This window comes from Balaenoptera acutorostrata, chromosome 4 (genome assembly GCF_949987535.1).
Source record: "Balaenoptera acutorostrata chromosome 4, mBalAcu1.1, whole genome shotgun sequence".
Taxonomy (NCBI): domain Eukaryota; kingdom Metazoa; phylum Chordata; class Mammalia; order Artiodactyla; family Balaenopteridae; genus Balaenoptera; species Balaenoptera acutorostrata.
This window is the reverse complement of record NC_080067.1, coordinates 56,622,870-56,646,812: the sequence shown is the minus strand read 5'-3', so window position 1 is coordinate 56,646,812 and position 23,943 is coordinate 56,622,870. Positions and strand designations below refer to the sequence as shown.

Sequence of the window (23,943 nt, the reverse complement as noted above, 5' to 3'; positions counted from 1 at the left end):
GCCACAATGAAGCAGCACAAATAGAAATGTGTTGTCTTGCAGTTCTGGAGGCTAGCAGTCAAAAACCAAGGAGTCGGCAGGGCCTTGCACTCCCTGAAGCCTGTAGTTGGACCCTCCTTGCCTCTTGCTAGCTTCTAGTGGTTTGGGATTCCTAGGCTTGCAGTTGTGTAACCCTCATATGTTTTGTTTTCCCTGTTTGTCTTAAGTTTCAGTTTCATTTTGATTCTTTTTTCCAGTAAGCAAAACTCAGACTCCACGCCCCACCCACTTCTCCTCTCACGCCAGCCATAAGCTGCTGCCTCGTTCACTCTGGCAGTCAGACTCTGACAGGACCATGGCCCTGATGCAGGCTCCAGGGGGCCCCAGCCCTGGGCAGACCTGCGCACTGATCCTCATCTTCACTGTGCTCCTGCAGGCCCTCTGTGTGGCCGTGACTTACGTGTACTTCACCAACGAGCTGAAGCAGGTCAGTACAATGCACACGCTCTCTAACAGAGGCTCTTGGCAACCCTCCGGTTAACTGCCTTTATTGGCTCCTCTGGGAAGACTTTACAGAGGAAGAGAATCCTCTCTTTCTCTGCCTGGGGACCCTAACTGCGAATGCACATCGTTACTGAGGACTTTGCAAAAGTGAATTGAAGGGACGATGTACACAAAGTGCAGTTACAGAACTGGCTCCACCAGTTACTAGCAGATGCGGGCAGCAAAACTCCTGAGGTAGTTTTGTCTTCAACAGAATGTTATAATATTAACAGCTGCCGTTCATTGAGTGCTTTCTGCTTAATGCTTTATAATTCTTGGCTCAAATTCTTGGGAGTGAGAGGAGCTGCATCAGGTCAGGACTGTGTCTGCTTTTGCTTTCTGTGACACCTCTAGCTGCTGGCACAGAGCTCCCACCTAGTAGGTGTTCATTGAACACTTGTTGAAAGAATAACCAACCTTCACCACTGTACTGCCAGGACACAGGGAGTAGGGCAGAGTTGAGGCTTAACCCAAAGCCAGGCTCTAAACCACTTGTAATAATGCTCTTTTGTGTTCCAAATGTGGCTAATTCCAGTGGATTTTGAATGCAAAATTACTGAAAATAAGCCAACCCCAGCTTTTGGCTTTCTGTGTATATATTTTTTTTAATTTAATTTTTTTTATTGGAGCATAGTTGATTTACAATGTTGTGTTCGTTTCTGCTGTATGGCAAAGTGAGTCAGTTACACATAGACATATATCCACTCTTTTTTTTTTTTTTAGGGTTCACAAATCTTTCTTTAATGACTCTTTAAAAGATAGCAAAACTGGTCTACTCAAATAGAATGATATCCACTCTTAAAATTTTTTTTAATTTTTATTTTTTTTAAAAGATTTTTTTGATATGGACCATTTTTAAAGTCTTTATTGAACTTGTTACAATATTGCTTCTGTTTTATGTTTTGGTTTTTTGGCCACAAGGCGTGTGGGATCTTAGCTCCCTGACCAGGGATTGAACCCTCACCCCCTGCATTGGAAGGTGAAGTCTTAATCAGTGGACCTCCAGGGAAGTCCCTATCCACCCTTTTTTAGATTTCTATTCCCATATAGGTCATTATAGAGTATAGAATAGAGTTCCCTGTGCTATTCAGCAGGTTCTTATTAGTTATCTATTTTATATACAGTAGTGTATATATGTCAATCCCAGTCTCCCAATTTATCCCTCCCCCCATTCCCCCCTGACTTGTTTTCTACATCTGTGACTCAACTTCTGTTTTGTAAATAGGTTCATTTGTACCATTTCTTTAGATTGTACATATAAGCAATATCATATGATATTTGTCTTTCTCTGTCTGACTTACTTCACTCAGTAAGACAATCTCTAGGTCCATCCATGTCACTGCAAATGACATTATTTTGTTAGTTTTTATGGCTGAGTAATATTCCATTGTATACAGTACCACACCTTCTTTATCTGTTCCTCCATCGATGGACATTTAGGTTGCTTGCATGTCCTGGCTATTGTAAATAGTGCTGCAATGAACATTGGGGTGCATGTATCCTTTCAAATTATGGTTTTCTCCAGATATATGCCCAGGAGTGGGATTGCTGGATCATATGGTAGCTCTATTTTCAATTTTTTAAGGAACATCCATACTGTTCTCCATAGTGGCTATATCAATTTACATTCCCACCAACAGTATAGGAGTTTCTGTGTATATTTTGACTAATTGTATATTGTATAGTAGGGAACTTCGAGCTGGAAGGAAGTTTGGACACCCCTCATTGTATAGATGAGACTAGAGACTGCCAGAGAAATGACTTATCCGAGCTCAGGCAGAAATTTGGAAGCAGAGCTGGACCCAGCTCAGCTCATAGGGAATGCTCCTCCCATCACAGCAGGGTGTCAGTAGGGTTAACCTATCTCCCCCTTGTGCTGAACAGCACCCTGCTGCATGGTGGCAATGCAACATCAAATCTGTCAGCTGGGCAGGAAATGCAAGGCTAAGGGTCTTGGACATATATAAGATAGTGTTTATCTGTTAAGGAAATAAATGCAGTTTGTATATCCTGTGGAGTATAAACTTGGCTCTCAACTGGTTGGGAATTTCCTTTGGAAATGAAGTGAAGAAAACAAGAGTCAACAAGTAACTATACAAATGATCACTACCATTCGATGGCCAGTAAAGTCAGCTTTGTTATGGGGCAATTTCAAAGAGCCTGTATTTGTAAGAAAAAAAATCAACGTGATTATAATCATGCCTTTTAGTTCTATGTCTGCCCGAGAGACTGGAATGCTGCTGTGTTTCCCAGTTTGGAGCCAGCATGTCCTAAGTTTTGTTAACTTTGCAGTATAAATAGTGAGTCTGTGTCTCCATATACAAGAGGTTCCCTAAATTTGCTAACATTACAAGTTGGCCTCATTTTAAGACTGAATCAATTCGTTCTTTACTGATCTGAGTTATGCAGTTGTCTGTGTATATGATCAAGTTTCTTTGAATTCGATAAAAATGGAAATTTCAAAGCTTAACATCTCCCCACTTGCACACATTTTTCCTGATTGCATGTTTATATGTGCACACTTCTGTATAGACATGCAGAAGAATATATTAATAGTATCAGAAAGAAGAGAATTAAGAGAGATTGAGCAAAAACTGTTCCAGAAACTTTCAAAATACTGCCCTATTTAATCCTCATAACAATTCGATAAAGTAAATATAATTATCCCATTTTATAGATGAACAAACTAAGACTCAGGGAAGTTAGGTAAAAGGTGAAGCCCAATTTTGAACCCAGGCATTAAATAGGGGCTCAGTAAATGGTAACCATTGTAATCAGCATTGAGAAGTCTCTTGGAGTTTGTCACCCTCTTCATCAGGAATTTATACAAGGGAAAATGAATCTGAATCTCTTTGGGTGACTGTGTAGAGTTTGGAAAAGCATATTCAACACAAGTATTAATTTCCTAAATCAGATCACAGGTTTCACTTTGGCAAGCAAAAATTTGCAGAAGATACAGTGGGCAAGGATTATAGGGAGCGTGGGTTGAGCCAGGCTGAGGGATGTTGGATTGGACCCTCACAATTAAGCCTGTAGACCTGCGAGCATGAACAATAAATATGGGCTTAGCCTCTAAAGTCTATGTCTCTGAGAAAGTTTTATGACAAGGGGACTACCTATTGCTGTGGCATTATAGATGGGGAAGACAAAGGAGAAGGAGACCCTTATCCGCTGATGTCCATAAATGATCCTTTATGCTATTTGTGGTTTGCAGAAACTGATTGTCAGGGACTAATGTCTGGGCAGCAGAGAGGGTCAGTGCTGCCACCTTGAAGTCTCTGAGCCAGCCAGCCAGCAAAGGACTCCACCCTGCTGACTTCAAGCCCTGTCAAGGACTGGTTGGCCCTGGCCCAGACAGTCACACTGTTTGTGACGGCAACAGCAGCAGTTGAGTGGAATCCACTTCTCAGAACCAAGGGCAATAACCACCTCTCTCCTTCTAAAGGTGTCCAGATAAAAATAGCACACTCGTCCCCCTGCCCCCAACACCCAGATGTGGTTACCAAGAGAACAGCCCCAGCCCGAGAAGTGCTGTAGGAAATTCAACCTCAAAGTGTGAAAGGATGTGAAAAGGAAAGGGGGAGAGTGACATCATATTAATCATCATTAATCATTCTTGGAATAACCATAGCACCACCTTGCCCATGTGTCAGTTACCTGTGTTGGCCCAGGTCCGTAGAGGAAACTACTAAATATGAAACATGTGGGGGTGGGATGCAGGGTGGCTGGGGGCTTTCTGTTGTTCAGAAGTCAATATGGGTTGGCCAAAAATTTCATTCAGGGATTGCCGTTGAAAACCCCAAATGAACTTTTTGGCCAACCTGATATAAGCACAAAAATATCTAGAAGGAGAAATAAGTTGAGATCTTTAGAGGGTAGAATTATGGGTGCTTCTTTTTAATTTTTCTATATTTTATCAATTTTCTACAGCTAATGTTGTAAAAATATCTATGCTAGCCATATGATTTTCATACAGATCTAAAGAGCATGGCATTTTTGTATAGTCTTAAGAGAAAAGAACCACATGCAAAATTGCCCACACCCAGTCTGATCTCAACCCTGTAAAAAAAGAGATCATCCAAAGGTTAACTAGAAGGTGGAATGAGGGTGGATCAGAGGGTTTTATTTGTTTTACTTTTAGAAAAGTATTCTATAATTTTCTATATTTTCCAGGCTGCCTGTGTATCCTCAGCGTCTTTAGGCTTCGTTCAATCTGGGTTAACAGTGGAGTCTCACTAGCTTGTCCGACTCGCTCCCACATTTACTTAGGACCTTAGTTTTCAAGGTTCTCCCTCCCCACCTCCTGAAAGTGTTTCTGGAAAATCTCCAGAGGGTCTCCAGAGGCCAGCAGTTGGTCCTGACCTGGGCTGGCCCCTGCTCTCTTCAACTCTCTCAAACTCCACTTGACTTCACAGGGGCTGTCAGCTACCCTGACTGCCTGATCCCAGCACCTCTCAACTCTGCCCTGTCCTGCCCCTAGCCTCAGCCTCCCGGGCACTCAGCCCTTTCATGCTGAGACAGCTTCCAACTGCTGTGAAGTAAGATGACAAGTTGCTCCCTCCCTTCTGTGTCATGCACATTGTTTTGTCCCAACAGGTTACGGAAATTAGTTAAGCCTGTTTATTCAGTTTCATCAAGTCAACGCCTGGCCAAGGCATACTCAGTCCTGCTGGGCTGGGACCATGGCTAATAAAACTGTTCTTCCTGGAACTACCCTTAGGCCTTGTTGGTGAATCCAGCTCTTCTTCCTTGATCCTCCCCTCAGTTTGCTAGACATGCTCTTCTATTTCTAAATTGAGTTCCTTCCTTGGAAAGGCTTTTTAAGCTCACATAAATTGCAGATGAAAATTAATGTCTACAGTAGAAGAACATGGAGGTGGGTAGGATCAAAGGAATGGTGTCTAATTTCATCGCCAGTCATAACTCAGGTGGTCCCAGCTGTCACCCCCACTACATCTACTAGGCGAATGTTTTACTCTTGGCATTTTAAAAAGGAAGAAAGAAAATAAACATTTACTTAAAAGTAAATGAATGTTCTATGCCAGAGTGTGGGGAAGGAATTAATTAACTCAGGTTTGTCACTTTTATGCTTGAGAGACCTGATCAAATGTCCAAGGAACACATGGCCGACAGTACAGACCTGCATGATTCTGGCTGAAAGCTCTCGTAAATATTTAAGTTATTTTGATTTGGAATGAGATCATCTTTCTATAGGAGGGAGCAGATCATCGTTAAGTTTGATCTTTCCTTCAAGCTTTGAAGTCCCCTAAGTTCAAATAACAGATAAAAATGGCTATTTTCCCATTTATTTCCCCAGAGAAAGGCAATTCAATGGATTTGTACAGAGAAATAACATCTCCTGAATCCCAGTTGTTAAAAATGAAAACAGGAAAAAGAAAAAAAAAAATCTGACCTTGCATGAACATCCTGTTTTTCTTCGTAAGATTAATCAGTTGTCATTCTGGAGTGCTCTGGATGGTTTGGGGGGTGTGTGTGTGTGTGTGTGTGTGTGTGTGTGTGTGTGTGTGTAACATCAAGCACAGACTTTGTTGGCAATGATCTAGCCATTGTAAAGGTTTACCCTCAATCAGAAGAAGGGAGCAAACCTTCAAATGGTGTTTCGAGTCTCTGCAGGTAAATCCCTAGCTGGTGTGGACATTCAAACGTCTAGTGGCAATGTAGTCTGGATTCTGCCATCCAGAGGAGTAGAAATCCAACAATAACTAGAATCTACTAAGACAATCAAAGCTCAGATCAAAAAACAGAATATTACCTGTACCCTAAAGGCTTTGGCTAATTTTTTATTTAGGATCCTGGAATGTAAACAAACTCCACTGCTTACTTTGTACCTGGTGGCTTTCTAGCTGTAGGATGGGAATCACACTATGTCAGAGCTGGAAGGAACCTCAAAGATCACCACAGTGACCCAGCTCAAAATGCGGATGAAGAAGAGATGTCGAAGAGTAGAAGCAATTTGTTGAGGGACATAGGACTGCTCAAGGGCAGGGGCAGCAAAGGGCATTGTGACCCTGGATGCCTGGCCCACACCTGTGTCCTTTCCACCACATCCAACTGCTTACCTTTATTCAAAGGACAAAGGACAGCATGCTTACTTTTACTTCAGGCAATGAGCTTTTCCAAGGTGCTAAGACTTCTCTGAACCCGTCATCAGCTTCTGTTGTTCTAACTTGTAAATGAACAAAAAGAAAAAGCACTTGTGCATAATATTGTGTTACATTCATCTCAACCCAGATGCAGGACAAGTACTCCAAAAGTGGCATAGCCTGCTTCTTAAAGGACGATGACAGTTCTTGGGATGCCAGTGATGACGAGAGTATGATCAACCCCTGCTGGCATGTAAAGTGGCAACTCCGTCAGTTTGTTAGAAAGGTAAGTGAACCACGGGGTCCCTTTACCAGCAGGCATAGAAGGTCAGAGGAGAAGGAATATTTTAGATCAAGTCTAGAGTCCTTATTTCGTAAGGGAGGAAACAGAGTGTTTAAGTGATTGTCCCCAAATTCACTGAACTAGGAAAAGATGGGACAGCACAAACAGTGGGTCCTGATCGACTCCTGGTCTAGAGTTTATTCCTCTCCTCCAGAGGGCTCCTACACCTAGTCTAAACTTTTTATCTCACCTTGTGGAAACTGAGGCACGGACAGAGCCATGTGTTCAAGGTCACACAACAATAAGGGATGTGTGTGATTTCTTTTTTTATTCAGAAGACAAAAGAAACCAAATAATGGTGTTTTATATTCTTCCCACATTGTTGTTCTCTGTTGTTTTTTTCTTTGGTTTTTGTTTTCTTTTGCTTACAAACCCTTGTGTCGCCACATTGTCGTTCTCTGGAATTAAGTCTTTATTTATTTTTGTATGCATATAGAGATGAAGAAAGAGGAAAGGAAGAGGGAAGAAAGAGATACTTTGAGAAATTGAAGGTGATGACATCTCAATTCATAGTTAATAAATGACACGTTACAAAATATTATTTTCTGTTTGTGAAAGTTACTTAAATAGGATCTCCAGCAGAAACTTTATGTTAGCTAACAGTTTATTTCACTAAATATGATTACTTAATTATACTTTCAGTGACAGGACATGTCAAATATAGTTTCTTCTCTCAGGCTGCTTCCTTATTTGTAAGATGACATTAATAACATTTACCTTCTGCGTATCCGGAAAGGCCAGCTGTGAACACAAACATGAAAATTGTAAACTTCATTGTTTAAAAAAATTACTGGGGACATTCCCAGGGTAGGAGGAGGATGTGTTTTAAAGAAATGATTGTAAGTCTATTGTCTGGTACTCAGTGTGCCCTTCCATAGAAACAGTGTTATGTCGGTGGTTAGGCTCTGATTTATAACCCTAAGCAGTCCTCGCAGTAAAGCCCAGCATCACCTGTGATGCTATTTCTATGAGAAATGAAATCAGACTTCCACCTGGTTGTCCTAGAAACACATCTGCTCCACGGCTGCCCTGGAATCGTGGGCAGGACACCTGCCGCGCACAAGCTGTCCTGCAGCAGCTGGGACTCCATTGCCCCAAGTGAAAAACACCAGGAAAGACCCAGGGTTGGGGAAGTGTCCTGAGGAACCTGAGGAATGGGACCCCACGGTTCCTAGGATTAGAGGGAGGGTGGCAAACCCACTGGTGGCAGAGGAGAGAAACTCAGAACTAGAGTAGAAATCTGGAGACCGAGGAGGGGGTGCTGGATGCTGGGCCTGGGAGTGGGGAGATGAGAGAAGCCGTATGGGTGGGTTTTACAGGTCTCTTTCCTGCTCTTCCCCCCTCCCTCCCATTCTCACATCCTGCCACTGACTAGAGAAGAGAGGGCACACAGCGGTGGATGAGAGTGTAGGAGGGGAAAAGAGTTCCCCATTTTTCCAGGCACCGTGAAGTGAACAGACAATTTCCCATAAATATCCTATGCCCATTATGTATATTATCTCCCTTAATCCTCAAACAGCTCTGTGAGGAAGGAATCGTTTTTATCTTCTTTTTAAAAAGAAAATAGATGAAGAAATTAAAGTAGTTCATATCAGTTAAGTAACTTGAGTAAAGTTTCCCAGGGCTGCTAATGAACAGATTTGAATCCAGGCCATCTGATTGTACTATAATCTTTTTTTTTTTTTTCTTGGTGACACCGTGTTAAGGACCACACTGTAGGACTTACCCTTTTCCCTTTCCTCCTCCTCCTTTTTCCTTCCTTCCTTCCTTTCTGGCCCAGAATGAGAGTGAGAGAGCTAATGTGCTGAGCCCACCCCTTGCTTCCCTTCCCACACACCAGTGCCCATTGCCCTACAGGCAGCCCCCCATTATCCGGGGTCAGAGCTTTTGACAGAGGAAAAAGAAGAGGGCTTCTGATTTGGAGCGGGAGTACAGAGGAAGGGAGTTTCTGACAGTTGTGTAATTAACAACAGTGATGGGAAAGGTGGGCAAGGATGGGCAAAGCCCCCAGGGGTGACAGAACTGAGTGGAGAGGCGTTTAAAGCCATGGGTGAGTCACGTCAGGGTCGGCTCATTTAACAGAAAGGCTAGATTTCGTTCTTTTTTTTTTTTTTTTTAATTTTATTTATTTCTTTATTTATTTATTTTTGGCTGTGTTGGGTCTTCGTTTCTTTACAAGGACTTTCTCTCTAGTTGTGGCAAGTGGGGGCCACTCTTCATCGTGGTGCGCGGGCCTCTCACTATCGCAGCCTCTCTTGTTGCGGAGCACAGGCTCCAGACGCGCAGGCTCAGTAATTGTGGCTCACGGGCCCAGTTGCTCCGCGGCATGTGGGATCTTCCCAGACCAGGGCTCGAACCCGTGTCCCCCTGCATTGGCAGGCAGATTCTCAACCACTGCGCCACCAGGGAAGCCCTAGATTTCGTTCTTTATTACTGGTTTTCCCCACTGGTTAGCACAAAGAAAGTGATATGAAGTGTTTAGTAAGATATGGGAATTTGGTAAAATATCTTTATGTTGAGAATGTCTCAGCCACATTCTCAGAAATGAGAGAGTGACATGGTGCTACCAGGTCACCGCTGGATGGGCTGCGCATGTCTGTGGGCACCGTGAGACAGAGGGAGTGTGCCTTACACCTTGAGTCTTGGGTATGTCCGATAATTTAAAGCTCCTGGACTCTGACACAGTGCCTTTATACACGCATGCATGCAGCTACACACACAATGCACTGTACACACACATACATGCAGACACACAGACAATGCACTTATACACATGCATGCATGCAGACACACACAGACAATGCACTTATACACACGCATGCATCAGACACACACTCAGAAAGTGCGGTGACATGGGCACCGCATCCGTCAGCCACAGGGAGACCTGGGGAACATTAGGCTGACCTAACTTGGAGAAGGATGACTCCTTGCTCCTGTCTGCTCCAGGTGTGGCCTTTCAAAGACTTCATCCAGAAACACAAGTCTCCCAGACAGAGGACCATCCTTCCATCAACAGTAGGGACAGCTGCCTCCATATTCATCCCAGCTCCCACCCTGCCCCACACACTCTATGCTTGGACAACTTAAAGCTGCCTAGGTTGATATCTTAGGTGGAAATTTTCTGTTAGACATCAGCAAGAAGAGCCACAGACATCTATAGTCAGTCTAAATGTTTAGGGAAATTAACAAGCTTTATTCAATACTATTTGCAGATCATTTTGAGAACCTATGAGGAAACCATTCCTTCAATTCCAGGTAGTATTCTTTTTGTTGTTATTTTAATTTTCTACTGTCAACCTTGTGATAGGGTGAATAGCTCTCCATCCTCTTTCTCTCTGCTCCCATCCACACATCCCACCTCTGACCACTGCTCAGTGTCTCAAGCTGCTTGATTCTATTTCCCTCTTTGCATTGGCAGCTAGAAAGCTCAGAAGCAAATCTGTGACCCACCTATGGTCTGAACTTCGTTTCATCTGAATTTTATTCTTCCAACGTGGATTTTCCTTTCACCTCAACTTCTTCGATTCTTTATTTTTACCTTCTAATGTGGGTAACTTTCTGGAGCATAGCTGGAAAAAAAGGGCTCCAAAGTTACCCATCTTCTCTGCTTCTGACCACCCCTAGGCTCTAAGCCTTTCTTTATGCAAGCCTCCTGCTCCATCATCTCTTTCCCAACAATCCGTCTACCCACCCGAAATCCTCATCCTGCAGTCCCCACACCTTGGCTCTCTCCGCTGATGGTCACCAGCCTGCTCTTGACCCACAACCGCCTTCATTGTTATTGCCCAGGCCAGTTTCTCTAGTCCTCCAACTGGCTTCTTCCATTTCTGGATTTTCACATAACCACATCCTTCTCACCCTCCATCCTCATCACCTACTCATCACCTCTCAGAGAGAACTTCCCTGACCAACTTTCTAAGTAAGTTCACCCACATCCTATTTTTTCTATCACACTTATCTTGTTCATTTCCTTTGATTGATATATATATAAATCAAAGGAAAATATATAAATATTCTCTGTGTTCTGTCTGATTCCCTACTAGATTAAAGATCCACAAAGACAGAAAACATGCCTCTTTCTCGCACCTCTCTATTCCTAGACTTAAATGTACACCTCAAGCCTAGTAGATTCTCTCTTATCCCCCCGGTCCTTACCTGCACCACCTTCGGTGTGTGTGTTCATGTGCATGTGTGTGTGTGTATTTTGACTGAGATGAAATTCACATAACATACAACTAACCATTTTGAAGCGCACAATTTGGTGGCCGTTAGTACATTCACATTGTTGTGCCACCATCTCTCTCTACACAGAAAGTTCTTAATACATATTTTTTAAATCAATACATAAGTAAATACAACTGATGAATTAAATTTACCGCTGCTTTGCATTTGGCTCACCATAGCCCCATTTTCCCCTGTTAATAATCATACCAGCCTGCATACGTGTACCAGAGACTTACAGTCCTGGGGTACACCAGCCTGGCAGAGAAGAATCAGTTTTTTAATAGATATTTTATTAATGTTGTCTTCCTAATTTTCAGCTATCCTTTTCCATTACAATAAGCTTCCTCATCACTTGACAATCCCCACCATCCTTTATTAAATGGGCTTTATTAAATACGAAGGCAAGACCTGGCCCCAGGGTCTAAGCATTCTTTCTGGTCATTTCCCCGAAGGCAAAAGCAGTAGTAGGAATGTTGAACACTACTTCTCTTCTAATGAGGAACACCAGATCCATGGTCTACAGTAGATGCATGTACTATTTTCAGTGTTGGAAGAAAAATATTCTTTTTTATTCATCCCAGTGGGGCATAGAAATCATATACTCCTCAGTATACCAAGATGTATCCATGACACCCAAATATACATATTCACAGACTTCTGTTCCAGGAGCTGTTTGCTATAGCCAGTAGGAAATGTCCTCTCTTCAGAATTTGCTTTTAAAGCTAGGCTTTCCCATATCCTTGCAATGACCTCAAATGCAAGATATTTGTAACTGGATTCCATTACTGAATATTTTAAAATAAAGTGTTACGGTCTAGGGGCAGTCAAGGCATTATGAATTATTTATCAATGGTGGTTAAAAGTAAATGGACATATCAACCTTGAAAACTGAGCATTCTGAGACTAACATGTAATTGACTGTACTTCCCCGTGCTGTGTTTGGTCTTCAGTATCGTGCACACACCCACATATCCTGAATAAGTAACAACACCAAATAGATGGAGAGACTCATTAGCATTCCTTCCTCACCTATGAAATTTTATCACCTCCTTTCAGTTTCTTCTACTACTAGCCTAGATTAAAGCTTCCTGTTCTCAGACCTGATCAATTACATCCGTCTGCTAACTCGCCAATCTCCAGCCCTCTCACCTTCTACCCATCAAACCTCACTGTGAGGTAGTTTAGCCTAAAGCACAACACATATCTTTTTGCTTCCCTGATCAAAACCTTCCAGAGTCTTCCCATGTCTGTAAAACTTCAAATCTCTTAGTCTAACATTCAAATCCTCTATAGTTTAAATCCTCATTCAAGCCTGAAACTGAACTCCTCTGATGCCTGTGTCCCAGGAATGCTTTGTGCATCCTGCCTTGGGGACACTATTCTAGATCTCTGGGAATGCCCTTTTCCCATTGCTGTGGGTCCCAAGCCTCCCCAGCCCCACCCATTTCAGAGAATTGTCCTGCCCCTCAAATGCTTTCTTGCATTTGTTTGTTTATAGTTCTTTCTCAATCTTCCTAGAAGAGTGTCAGGCATAGATGTGATGGGCACTTTGGTTTGCTGGAGTAAGTGAATGAAAGGGCCTTAGTCCAAACCCTCCCCTGACCTCAGCTTTCCAACAAATAGGAATCTTTCCCTCCCCTGAACAACCATCACCCTTCATTTCTATTTCTTATAGGTTAATTTTCACTTTCTAATTTGTGTCTTCCCTAAAAACTGTAAGTCCCTTGAGGGCTCAGTCAGTGTAATCAGTGATTCATCTTTGAAGTCCCTGTGGAGCACTGCCTTGTCCCTGGACGTACTTGCTTGATGAAAATGTATAATTTATCTCAACAACCAGCGTAAACATCCTGGGAAGTTTGAGCTGATTTTTTAAAAGAGTAGTTTGTTGAATTTGTAGTCTTTCCGTCTGCTCCAAAGTACTTCGGATGGTGGTCAATAAATGTTATTTATTATGATCTAGTGAATCAGTGATTTTTATGCTCATATACTGGTTATCATGACCATTATGTCATTTCATATTCCCTTTGGGAGGTGAGGGAAATGACTGTTGGATACCAGTTTGTAGCATCTCTGGACAATTGTTATCACCGCTACTCCTTTAGAGTATGTAGTATCTAGCAGGGAGGAAAAAATAATTGAGATGATAAAAATTGGTATCACTCTGTTTCTATATATAACTCAAAGTGGAAATTTGCCAGTACCTGGTTATTAGTGCACTTTAAGTGCCTCAGCAGGGATATTATAAGTCCACAGTTTTGTTGTTATTATTGTAGTTTAGGAAAAGGGTCAGAATCTTCACTTTGTTATATTCTAGTTGAACCTTACCCCTGAGATGTCGATAGATTTTAGCCCAAGTTACTGCTTACCCTTCCCATCTAAAGTACTTTTCAAATTCAACATAGGCTGAAGTAGACTGATTATAATACTAAAATGTAAATTGGTTTTATGAAAACCCATATAATCAACTTTGGGAGCCCAGTGTGCCTACAATGCTTGATTGATAAGAGCTGTGAACAGCAATGTATCTGAGACATGTTTGACAAGTGCTGATGATTCTTTGTCATTTCTCTTTTAGAAAAGCAACAAAATATTCCTCACCTAGAAAGAGCAAAAGGTCCTCAGAGGGTAGCTGCTCACATAACTGGGACCAATCGGAGAAGCACATTCTCAGCTCTAAGTAAGAGAAACAATGAATATATGGTTTAAAAGAAGGGAATGGGAGAATTTGTTCCAAATAATTTATTCTTTTAACTTGTATCGGAAATGTTTATATGGCTATCTACAAAATGCTCAGTAGTAATCAAGTCTCAGATTGACTCTTTTCAGAAGCAAGATTACAAGATGAATAGCTTAGTTACTACCCTGGCATAACTGGCTTCAAGAAAATTCTGAAGTGGAAGTGGGAGAACTTTGAGTTTCCCATGCCCCCATTTTTGCTTTTCTTCTTCTTTATTTTTTTAAAGTAATTTCTCTCTCTTTCATCAAATCTTTCTCCTCTTTAAAGGTTCTAAATCAGTCATCTACTTTCCCCATGAGTCACCAGGGCCTCCCAGTGGCATTTGTTTTAGGTTGAACCATAAAAAGTTGGCCAATATTTGACCACTTTGCACTTACAGAAATGTCAGTTTCATATGGTTTAACCAAATAGGTTAAGCCTAATTATTAACTGTAGAACAGGTGTCCATATGCTGCTGTGGTTAGTGCATGGGTCTTGCAATCTAAATACCCACATTGGAATCCCAGCTACTCCTTACCTAGTTCTTTGTTTTGAGCAAATTACTTAATACAATCAAGCTTCATTTTCTTCATATTCAAAGTAGAGATAATCTTTAACTCATAAAAACAGTGAAGATTAATGCAAAATGCTGTTGCATTGCAAGTACTCAATAAGTAGTGCTTTTATTATTGTAAAAAGTTTTGTTCCAGGTTAAAGAAATTTCAGCCATCGGTTAATGAATGAAAAGGTTGTTGGGTTTTTTTGTTGGTTGGTTGGTTTTTGTTTGTTTTTTTCTGGACAGTTGCCTTCATGGTATTCCTGAACTCGTGTTTTGTAAATCGTTGACATGTTCTGCCTATGAGTGAGATCGTTATTTCACTATTCCTGTTTACTATTCATCAATTAATATGATAGTTGTTTTCAACTCTTGAAAAACTCAATTTTGCATCAATCATGGAGATGAGCCCAAAGTTTAAAAGAATATCATATCTTAGTAAGGCCCATCTTCATTCAAAGTCTTTGGGATTTAAAGATCCAAAGATCTGAAGATCTTTAAATCTGGGCTCTTTTTGCCAAACCTTGTACCCTGTCTTATTGGACTAGAAATGCCTTCTGCTTGGATCGTGCTTTTGACACTGGATTAGAGAAAGACCAAGGAGGAATCCAAAAAGACCTAAAAGAATAGCAGGAATTTATGAGCTCTAAGCTTGAGGAAATAGATATGTTTCTTTTGGTTTCCTTCTACATTGTTGATCTGAGCTCACCAGCACAGGAAAGGAGGCAGGGGTTCTGGACAGAAATTCTTCGCAGGAGTAAAGATTGCCATCTTAGTGAACCATTCCCGTGCTACTATTCAGAGTAGATGAGGTACAAAAAAGTAAGGGACTTCCAACAGATCACAGTGATAAGGGAGCCTCCAGATTTCTATATGACTAGAATTTAGAATCCTTGGAAGATTGAAGGAGCAAGAAGTTTTATAATAGATTAAAATTCTTTACAATCCCAACCAAAGCATAGGCTAGCCACAGCTATTGGGAAACTTCTTGTTTTGCTACAAGCTAACTTAATTTTTCTCTAAACTTCATCCCAGGCTCCAAGAATGAAAAAGCTTTGGGCCAGAAAATAAATTCCTGGGAGTCGTCAAGAAAAGGACATTCATTCTTGAATAATTTGCACTTGAGGAATGGAGAGCTGGTTATCCACCAAACAGGGTTTTATTACATCTATTCCCAAACATACTTTCGATTTCAGGAAACTGAGGCGGTTTTGGGAACAGTTTCAACAGAAGAGAACAGAAAGAAAAACAAACAAATGGTACAATATATTTACAAATGCACAGGCTATCCTGACCCCATACTGCTGATGAAAAGTGCTAGAAATAGTTGTTGGTCTAAAGATTCAGAATATGGACTCTATTCCATCTATCAAGGTGGAATATTTGAGCTTAAGGAAAATGATCGAATTTTTGTCTCTGTAACTAATGAGCAATTGATTGACATGGACCAAGAAGCCAGTTTTTTCGGGGCCTTTTTAATTGGCTAAATGATCTGCAAAGAAAAAACAGTGCCCCCAGAGAGACCTTTCACTTTTCAGAGTGATATACTGTGAAAAGACTGCAAAAGAGCTGACAAAATAAGGCAGCCTGAGCAGAGCAGCCTCAATCACAAGATTCTACAACCCAAGCTTTTTTGGTATCTCTGAAAAGTGACCAACTTATTCCAAGAAAGAGAAACTGACAAAAGACCTTCTGGGACTCTACCTGATATCAGCTTGCTAGCAGAAATCTAGAAGGTTCTCAGTTTACAAACATTTGTGTAGCAATTAACATCTTCTGCCTTAACCGTCTACTCTTGCGAAGATACCAGACACTGAAAGGTCACGGTCAGGGTATGCAGTGTGCCAGGGGAGTTGGTGCAGTGCGGGGCCTTGTGGGGGTTGTTCTGTACCCTCGTACTCTTGGAAATAAGAAAATTCCATTCGAAACCGTATCATTTCACTAAACAAATTAAAGTTGTGTTTAGTGAACAAGGAACTATTTTCGGTTGGCCAAAAAGTTCGTTCGGGTTTTTACGTAATCGTATGTAACCACTCGAACGAACTTTTTGGCCATCCCGATATTTCTGAATGACATGTGCTTTTCACTCCCAAAAGTCAGGCTGACCGAAAGCACTGAAGATATTTTTGATAAAAGACTCTAAAATGAATGATAAGCTAATCAGAAATCGGGAATTTGGCCCCTTGTGAGCAGGAGAACTGGGAAAGTGGGAAAAAAAAAAAGAACTGTTTGATAATGTAACTTAGGGATGGGCAAGAATTAATTATGACTCTATATTTTTATACTAAAATTTTTAAATGTGTTTCTTTTTCAATAAAAATGACATGTTAAAATATGTAGTTTTTGTGTATCTCGTACTTCTGTTTTATAGTAGCAAGATTACTAATGATGGGGAAAAGGACTTCTAATCTCTTTTTCATGGTATCCTTTATCTGACATGTCTTACAGGAGAAAGAAAGAAACTGCTCACTTTTTATATAATGTGATTAAAATATATCAGTCCTTTCCTTTATAGTTAATGCTTTTGTTATAAGTTGAATTGTGTCCCCACAAAAGATATGTAGAAGTCCTCCTCCCCAGTACCACAGAATGTGACCTTATTTGGAAAGAAGTTTGTTGCAGATATAATTAGTAAAGATGAGGTCATAGTGGAATAGGCTGGGGCCTTAATATTGTATAATGTGACTGGTGTCCTCATTATTTAAAGAAGGAAATTTGGAAACAGAAACAGAGACCCACAGGGAGAACTCCATGTGGCAACAGAGGCAGAGATTGGAGTGAGGGAGTTGCAAGCAAGGAGCTCCAAGGATTGACGGCCCTCGTCAGAAGCTCAGGAGACAAGAAAAGATTCTACCCAGAGCCTCAGAAATCTACTGACACCTTGACTTTGGACTCCTGGCCTCAAGAACTGTGAGAGAATAAATTTCTGTTGTTGAAAGCCACCCAGTCTTTGGCACTTTGGTTCAGCAGCCCGAGGAAGCTAATACAGCTTTGTACACTATGTTCAAGAAATCTTTTTTTACTGATGTCTCACAGATATCACCATCTATATTTTTTTTTTTTTTATAATAGAAGTCCCTGCAACCATTTTTTTTTTTATAGCTACTTTATTTATTTATTTCTTTATTTTTGGCTGTGTTGGGTCTTCGGTTCGTGCGAGGGCTTTCTCTAGTTACGGCAAGTGGGGGCCACTCTTCATCGCGGTGCAGGGACCGCTCTTCATCGCGGTGCGCGGGCCTCTCACTATCGCGGCCCCTCCCGTTGCGGGGCACAGGCTCCAGACGCGCAGGCTCAGTAGTTGTGGCTCGCGGGCCCAGTTGCTCCGCGGCATGTGGGATCTTCCCAGACCAGGGCTCGAACCCGCGTCCCCTGCATTGGCAGGCAGATTCTCAACCACTGCGCCACCAGGGAAGCCCCTATATTTTTTTTCTGAAATCTTTAAATTTGGCCTTTCATAGTTTGATAGTGGGATTCAACTGTAATTTAATTCATGTGTGATGAGCTAGGGATGGAATTTTATATTTTACCATATCAGGGACCAGTTGTCCAGCACTGTTCATTGGCTAGTCCACTCTTTCCCCACTGATGTTAAGGTTTAATATCATATACCAACATCCCAGGGGGTCTGTTTCTGTGCTCACTTTCTTTTCCTATTGGCCTGGTTGTCCGTCCTTGCACCCATACCATCCATTTTTTAAAAACTGTGATAAAATATAAATAACATAAGATTTACCATTTAACCATTTCTGAGTGTACAATTCAGTGGCATTAAGTACATTCACACTCTTGTGCAACCATCACCACTATTCATGTCCAGAACATTTCATTATCCCAAACTAAAACTTTGTAACCATTAAACAGTAAGTCCTAATTTTCCCTTCCTCCCGCCCCTGGTCATCACCATACTACTTTCTTTATGAATTTGACTGTCTTATGTACCTCATGTAAATAGAATTATGTAATATCTGTTCTTTTATGTCTGGCTTATTTGACTTAGCATAATGTCTTCAAGGTTCAATCCATGTTGAAGTATGTATCAGAATTTCATTTCTTTTTTTAAATTTTTTTAATTTAAGTATAGTTAATTTACAATGTTATGTTAATTTCTGCAGTTCATTTCTTTTTAAGGCTGAATAATATTGCATTGTTGGAAAACACATACCACATTTTGTTTATTCATTTATCTGTTGATCATACTCTGGCTTTAGTGGTTGCTATTTCCTTTTCTATAAATCTTGATGTCTTGTATGTATGTTCTCCTTCTTTAGTCCTCTGTTTCAAAATAGCATGGGCATTTTGGTTTTTAATTCACAAACTTTGTGCAACATAAATATCTTTCATTATAACATTTTCAGGCAAAGTTTAGAAGGAAAAAAGTTACATCTGGCAGTTTAAATAAATATTCTGGGAAAAGCCTCAAATTACATTCCAAATACAATTGATACAGTGTCAGAACTACATATAAACTTTTTTTTTAATATAAATTAATTGTATTTATTTATTTTTGGCTGCGTTAGGTCTTCGTTGCTGCACGCAGGCTTTCTCTAGTTGCGGCGAGTGGGGACTGCTCTTCATTGTGGTGCGTGGGCTTCTCATTGCGGTGGCTTCTCTTGTTGCGGAGCACGGGCTCTAGGCGCGCGGGCTTCAGTAGTTGTGGCTCGTGGGCTCTAGAGCACAGGCTCAGTAGTTGTGGCGCACGGGCTTAGTTGCTCCGCGGCATGTGGGATCTTCCCAGACCAGGGCTTGAACCTGTGTCCCCTGCATTGGCAGGTGGATAATTAACCACTGCGCCACCAGGGAAGTCCCTACATGTAAACTTTTTGAACAGTGTGAATAATGACTATTGCCACCCAGAAGGGAAACAGCCCATTTGAACTAACGGGGAAGGAGATAGGAAGGAATGAAGGAAAGCAGTCAGACTTCTTAGACTTTATAGGACGGGCTCGTAGAGCTATTGAGCTATGGATATGTGATATTCTTTAAGACAAGGGAGGAAGACCCCAAAGACGATTTAGAGATCATTAAGCCTTCTTCCTTGGTATCAAAAGGTGGGGATCTATCACTTCAGTTTTAACAGACCAGTTCTTGCCCATTGCCATGTGAGTGGTGCCAGCCAAAGCCATGGGAGCAATGCTACCAAAGCTATGGAGGCCAGACCCCTGCCCAGCAGAGTCCTTGGGCAAGGCTGCCTCTGCCTAGAGGTCAAAGAATGGAGCTGTCTAGAGCTGTGGGCATCCAGCCTCGGCAGAAGGCCACAGAGAGGATGAGGTTACTGCAGAGAGCCCCTGCCAGGGCAGTGCCCAATGGAGCCATGAGAGTGTGGCTGTTCCCATGACCGCAGATGAGCAGAGCCACTGGCATGCAATTCCAGACAGGGAGAGCTGCAAGCGTGCAAATCAGGCCAGTGAGAATTGCCCCCCGGACGGCCCCCAGCAAAGCTGTGGGGCACGGATGCCCCAGTGTGCGCAAAAGGTCATTCCCATATCCCAGGGGCTCTGGCAGGCAGAGTATCGGGTGAAAGATTATTCTCAAGCCTTAAGATTTGATGGTTTGCCTCGTTGGGTTTGGACTTGCTTGGGACCTGCCACCCCCTTCTTTCCTATTTCTCCATTTAGGACTGGGAGAGTTTACCCTATTGCCTGTCCTGCCATTGTATTTTGGAAGCACATAACTTGTTTTATTTCATGGGTTCACAGCTGGAGAGCAATTTACCTCAGAATGAATCGTACCTTGAGTCTCATGCACATCTGATTCAGGGGATATGTATATGAGACTTTAAACTTGGACTTTTGAGTTAATGTTAGAAGACATTAAGACTTTGGGGACTGTTGAGATGGAATGAGCATATTTTGCAAGCAAAATGGACATGAATTTTGGGGAGCCAGAGACATAATGGTGTGGTCTGAATGTTTATTTCCCTCCAAAATTCATATGTTGAAATCCTAATGCCTTATGTGATGGTATTAGAGCTGGGGCTTTTGGGATGTGATTAGGTCACGATGGGTCCACCCTCATGAATGAGATTAATGTCCTTATTAAAAAAAGCCTGAGATAGGTACCTTATCCCTTCTGTCATGTGAGGATACAACGAGAAGTCTGTCACCCAGAAGAGGGTCCCCACATGACCGTGCTGGCACCCTGATCTTAACTTCTAGCCTCCAGAACTGTGAGAAATTAATTTCTTTTGTTTATAAACGACCCAGTCTGTGGCATTTTGTTATAGCAGACCAGATGGACTAAGACATTCTCCAGTCAGAAAACAAAAAGTGGTTGAATGAATTAAAAAATAAAATCCAGCAATATGCTCTCTACACGGGACTCACTTTAGATTTAAAGATATACGTAGGCTGAAAGTGAAGGAACGGAAAAAGATATCCTATGCAAATGCTGACCAAAAACAGCAGGGTTGGCTACACTTATATTAGGCAAAATAGACTTTAAGTCAAAAACTATCTCTAGAGACAAAGAAGGTCATTATACAATGATAGAAGATCAATTTAACAGGAAGACATAGCAATTATATGTACATAGCCAACATCAGAACACCTAAATGTATAAAGCAAATACCAACAGATCTGAAGGGGGAAATTGACAACAATACCATAATAGTAGAGACATCAATATCCCACTTACAATAATGGACAGAACACCTAGACAGAAAATCAATAAAGAAACAACTAACTTTGTTGTTTGACAAAACACTGATGAAGGAAATTGAAGATGATACAAAGAAATGGAAAGTTGTCCCATGTTCTTGGATTGGAGAATTAATATTGATAAAATGTCCATACTACCCAAAGCAATCTATAGATTTAATGCAATCCCTATCAAAATACCCATGACATTTTTCACAGAACTAGAACAAATAATCCTAAAATGTAAATGTCCACAAAAGACCCCAAATTGCCAAAAATATCTTGCGAAAAAGAAGAAAGCTGTCAGTATCACACTCCTGACTTTAGACTCTACTACAAAGCCACAAATCAAAACAGTATGGTACTGGCACAAAAGCAGAAACATAGATCAATGGAACAGAATAGAGAGCCCAGAAAAAACCCCACACATCTATGGGCAATTAATATATAATAAAGGAGGCAAGAATGTATAACGGAGAAAAGACAGTCTCTTCAATAAAAGGTGCTGGGAAAATTGGACATCTACATATAAAAGAACAAAATTAGAGTATTTCCTCATACCATATACAAAAGTAAACTCAAAATGGATTAAAGACCTAAATGTAAGACCTGAAACCATAAAACTCCTAGAAGAGAACATAGGCAGAACACTCTTTGACATAAATCACAGCAATATTTTTTTGGATCTGTCTCCTAAGGCAAAGAAACAAAGGCAAAAATAAACAAATGGAACCTAATTCAATTTAAAAGCTTTTGTACAACAAAGGAAACCATGATGAAACGAAAAGACAGCCTACTGTATGGGAGAAAATATTTGCAAATGATATGACCAAAAAGGGGTTAATATCCAAAATTATATAAACAACTCATACAACTCAACATTTTTAAAAAACCAAACAACCTGATTAAAAATGGGCAGAAGACCTGAATAGATGTTTTTCCAAAGAAGATATACAGATGGCCAACAGGTACATGAAAAAATGTTCAACATTGCTAATCATCAGAGACATGCAAACCAAAACCACAATAAGATAGCACCTCACACCTGTCAATGCTTCTATTCAACATAGTACAGGAAGTCCTATCCAGAGCAATTAAACAAGAAAAAGAAACATTAAAAAGCATCCAAACTGGAAAGGAAGAAGTAAAATTTTCTCTGTTTGCAGATGACATGGTCATATACGTAGAAAATCCTAAATACTCAACAACAACAAAACTTTTAGAACTAATAAATGAGTTCAGCAAATTTGCAGAATACAAAATCAACATACAAAAGTAAGTCACATTTCTATACAAAAACAACAAACTATCCAAAGAGGAAATTTAGAAAACAATTACATTCGCAATAGTAACAAAAAGAATAAAATACTTAGGAATTAACTTAACCAAAGAGATGAAAGATTTAATATTGTTAAAATGTCACTTTTATGCTAAGTGATCTCCAGGTTCAGTGTAATCTCTATCAAAATCCTAATATCATTTTTTACAGAAATAGAAAAATATTTTTAAAATTTTATGCAGAACCATAAAAGACCCTGAATAGCCAAAGCAATCTTCAGCAAGAAGAACCATGCTGGAGACATCACACTTCCTGATTTCAAAATATATTACAATAATCAAGAACAGTGTGGTAGTGGCATAAGGATAGACAGGTGGACCAATAGAATAAAATTGAGAGTCCAGTAATAAATGCATACATCTTTGTCCAGTTGATTTTTGACAAGGGCGACAATGCCCTTCAACGGGGGAAAGAATAACCTCTTTAATAAATGGTACTAGAACAACTGAATATCCATATGCAAAAGGATGAACTTGGACTTCTACCTTACCCCATATAAAAAATTAACTCAAAAATGATTACAGACCTAAGTATAAGATCAAAAACTATAAAATTCTAGAAAACATAGAGGTAAATCTTCTCTTGTATTTGTATTTGGCAATGGATTTCAGATATGACACCAAAAGTAAGAGCAACAGAAGAAAAAAAACAGACAAACTGGACTTCATCAAATTAAAAACTTTTGTACATAAAAAGAACATTATCAAGAAAGTGAAAAGCCAACCTATAGAATGTGAGAAAATATTTGCAAATCACATATCTGATAGGGGGCTTACAGCCGGACCACATAAAGAACTCTTACAACTTAACAACAAAAAGACAACACAAAAATTGGACAAAGATCAAAACCACAATGAGACATCAGTGTATACCCATTAGGATGGCTACTATTAAAAAACAACAACAACAGATAATAACAAGTGTTGGTGAGGATATGGATAAATTGGCACCATACATTGCTGTTGGGAATTTAAAATGGTGCAGACGCTGTGAAAAAACTGGTGGTTTCTCAGAAAGTTAAACATAAAATTACCATATTACCCAGCAATTCCACTCCTAAGTGTATTTCCAGGAGAAATGAAAACAGATACTTAAACGAACATTTGGACGTGAATGTTCATAGAAGCACTGTTTACAATAGATCAAAGGAAGAAAAAAATCCAGAAATACATTTTTATTTAGATGAATGAATAAACAAAATGTGATATATACATACAATGAAATGTTACTGAGCCAGATATATATTGTTTAAGGTGCATATGTATGAATCCATAAAGAAAATTACCAGTATGAAAAAGACATAATTTCAGAGTGAAGGGAGGGGATGGAAGTGCGGAGGATCTCAAGGGAGCATCAGAGGTGACAGTAATGCTCTGTTTCTTAATCTGGACGTGGGTTCACTGTGTTGGTTCTCTTGAGCATAATTTTTCATACCTTATGCATGTATTACTAATATTTTATAATTTAAATATAATTTACCTGAATGGTGTTGGCAATCATGCCA

General features: G+C 40.5%; 1 protein-coding gene across 2 annotated transcripts; it reads left to right on the top strand.

Annotated features, from left to right (window-relative positions):
• Positions 1-296: 296 nt before the first annotated feature.
• On the top strand, positions 297-17,518 carry TNFSF10 (TNF superfamily member 10). 2 transcript variants are annotated; one of them, XM_007197498.3, is made up of 5 exons: positions 297-466; positions 6,775-6,912; positions 10,182-10,224; positions 13,769-13,870; positions 15,501-17,518. In XM_007197498.3, exons 1-5 carry the CDS (start codon positions 335-337, stop codon positions 15,950-15,952), a joined length of 867 nt encoding a protein of 288 aa, XP_007197560.1. In that variant the 5' UTR covers positions 297-334; the 3' UTR covers positions 15,953-17,518. The 2 variants fall into 2 exon arrangements, with proteins under 2 accessions (XP_007197560.1, XP_007197561.1); XM_007197499.2 differs by lacking the exons at positions 6,775-6,912; positions 10,182-10,224; positions 13,769-13,870; positions 15,501-17,518 and adding an exon at positions 3,729-4,247 and having other exon boundaries at positions 297-465.
• The last annotated feature ends 6,425 nt before the right edge of the window (positions 17,519-23,943 follow it).

Bases quoted from the DNA above. Each gene is read 5' to 3' on its own strand.
- TNFSF10 (XM_007197498.3), top strand. From the start codon at position 335: ATGGCCCTGATGCAGGCTCCAGGGGGCCCCAGCCCTGGGCAGACCTGC. The intron at 6,913-10,181 runs GTAAGTGAACCA...TACTATTTGCAG, and splicing joins TCCGTCAGTTTGTTAGAAAG to ATCATTTTGAGAACCTATGA. The intron at 10,225-13,768 runs GTAGTATTCTTT...TTTCTCTTTTAG, and splicing joins AACCATTCCTTCAATTCCAG to AAAAGCAACAAAATATTCCT.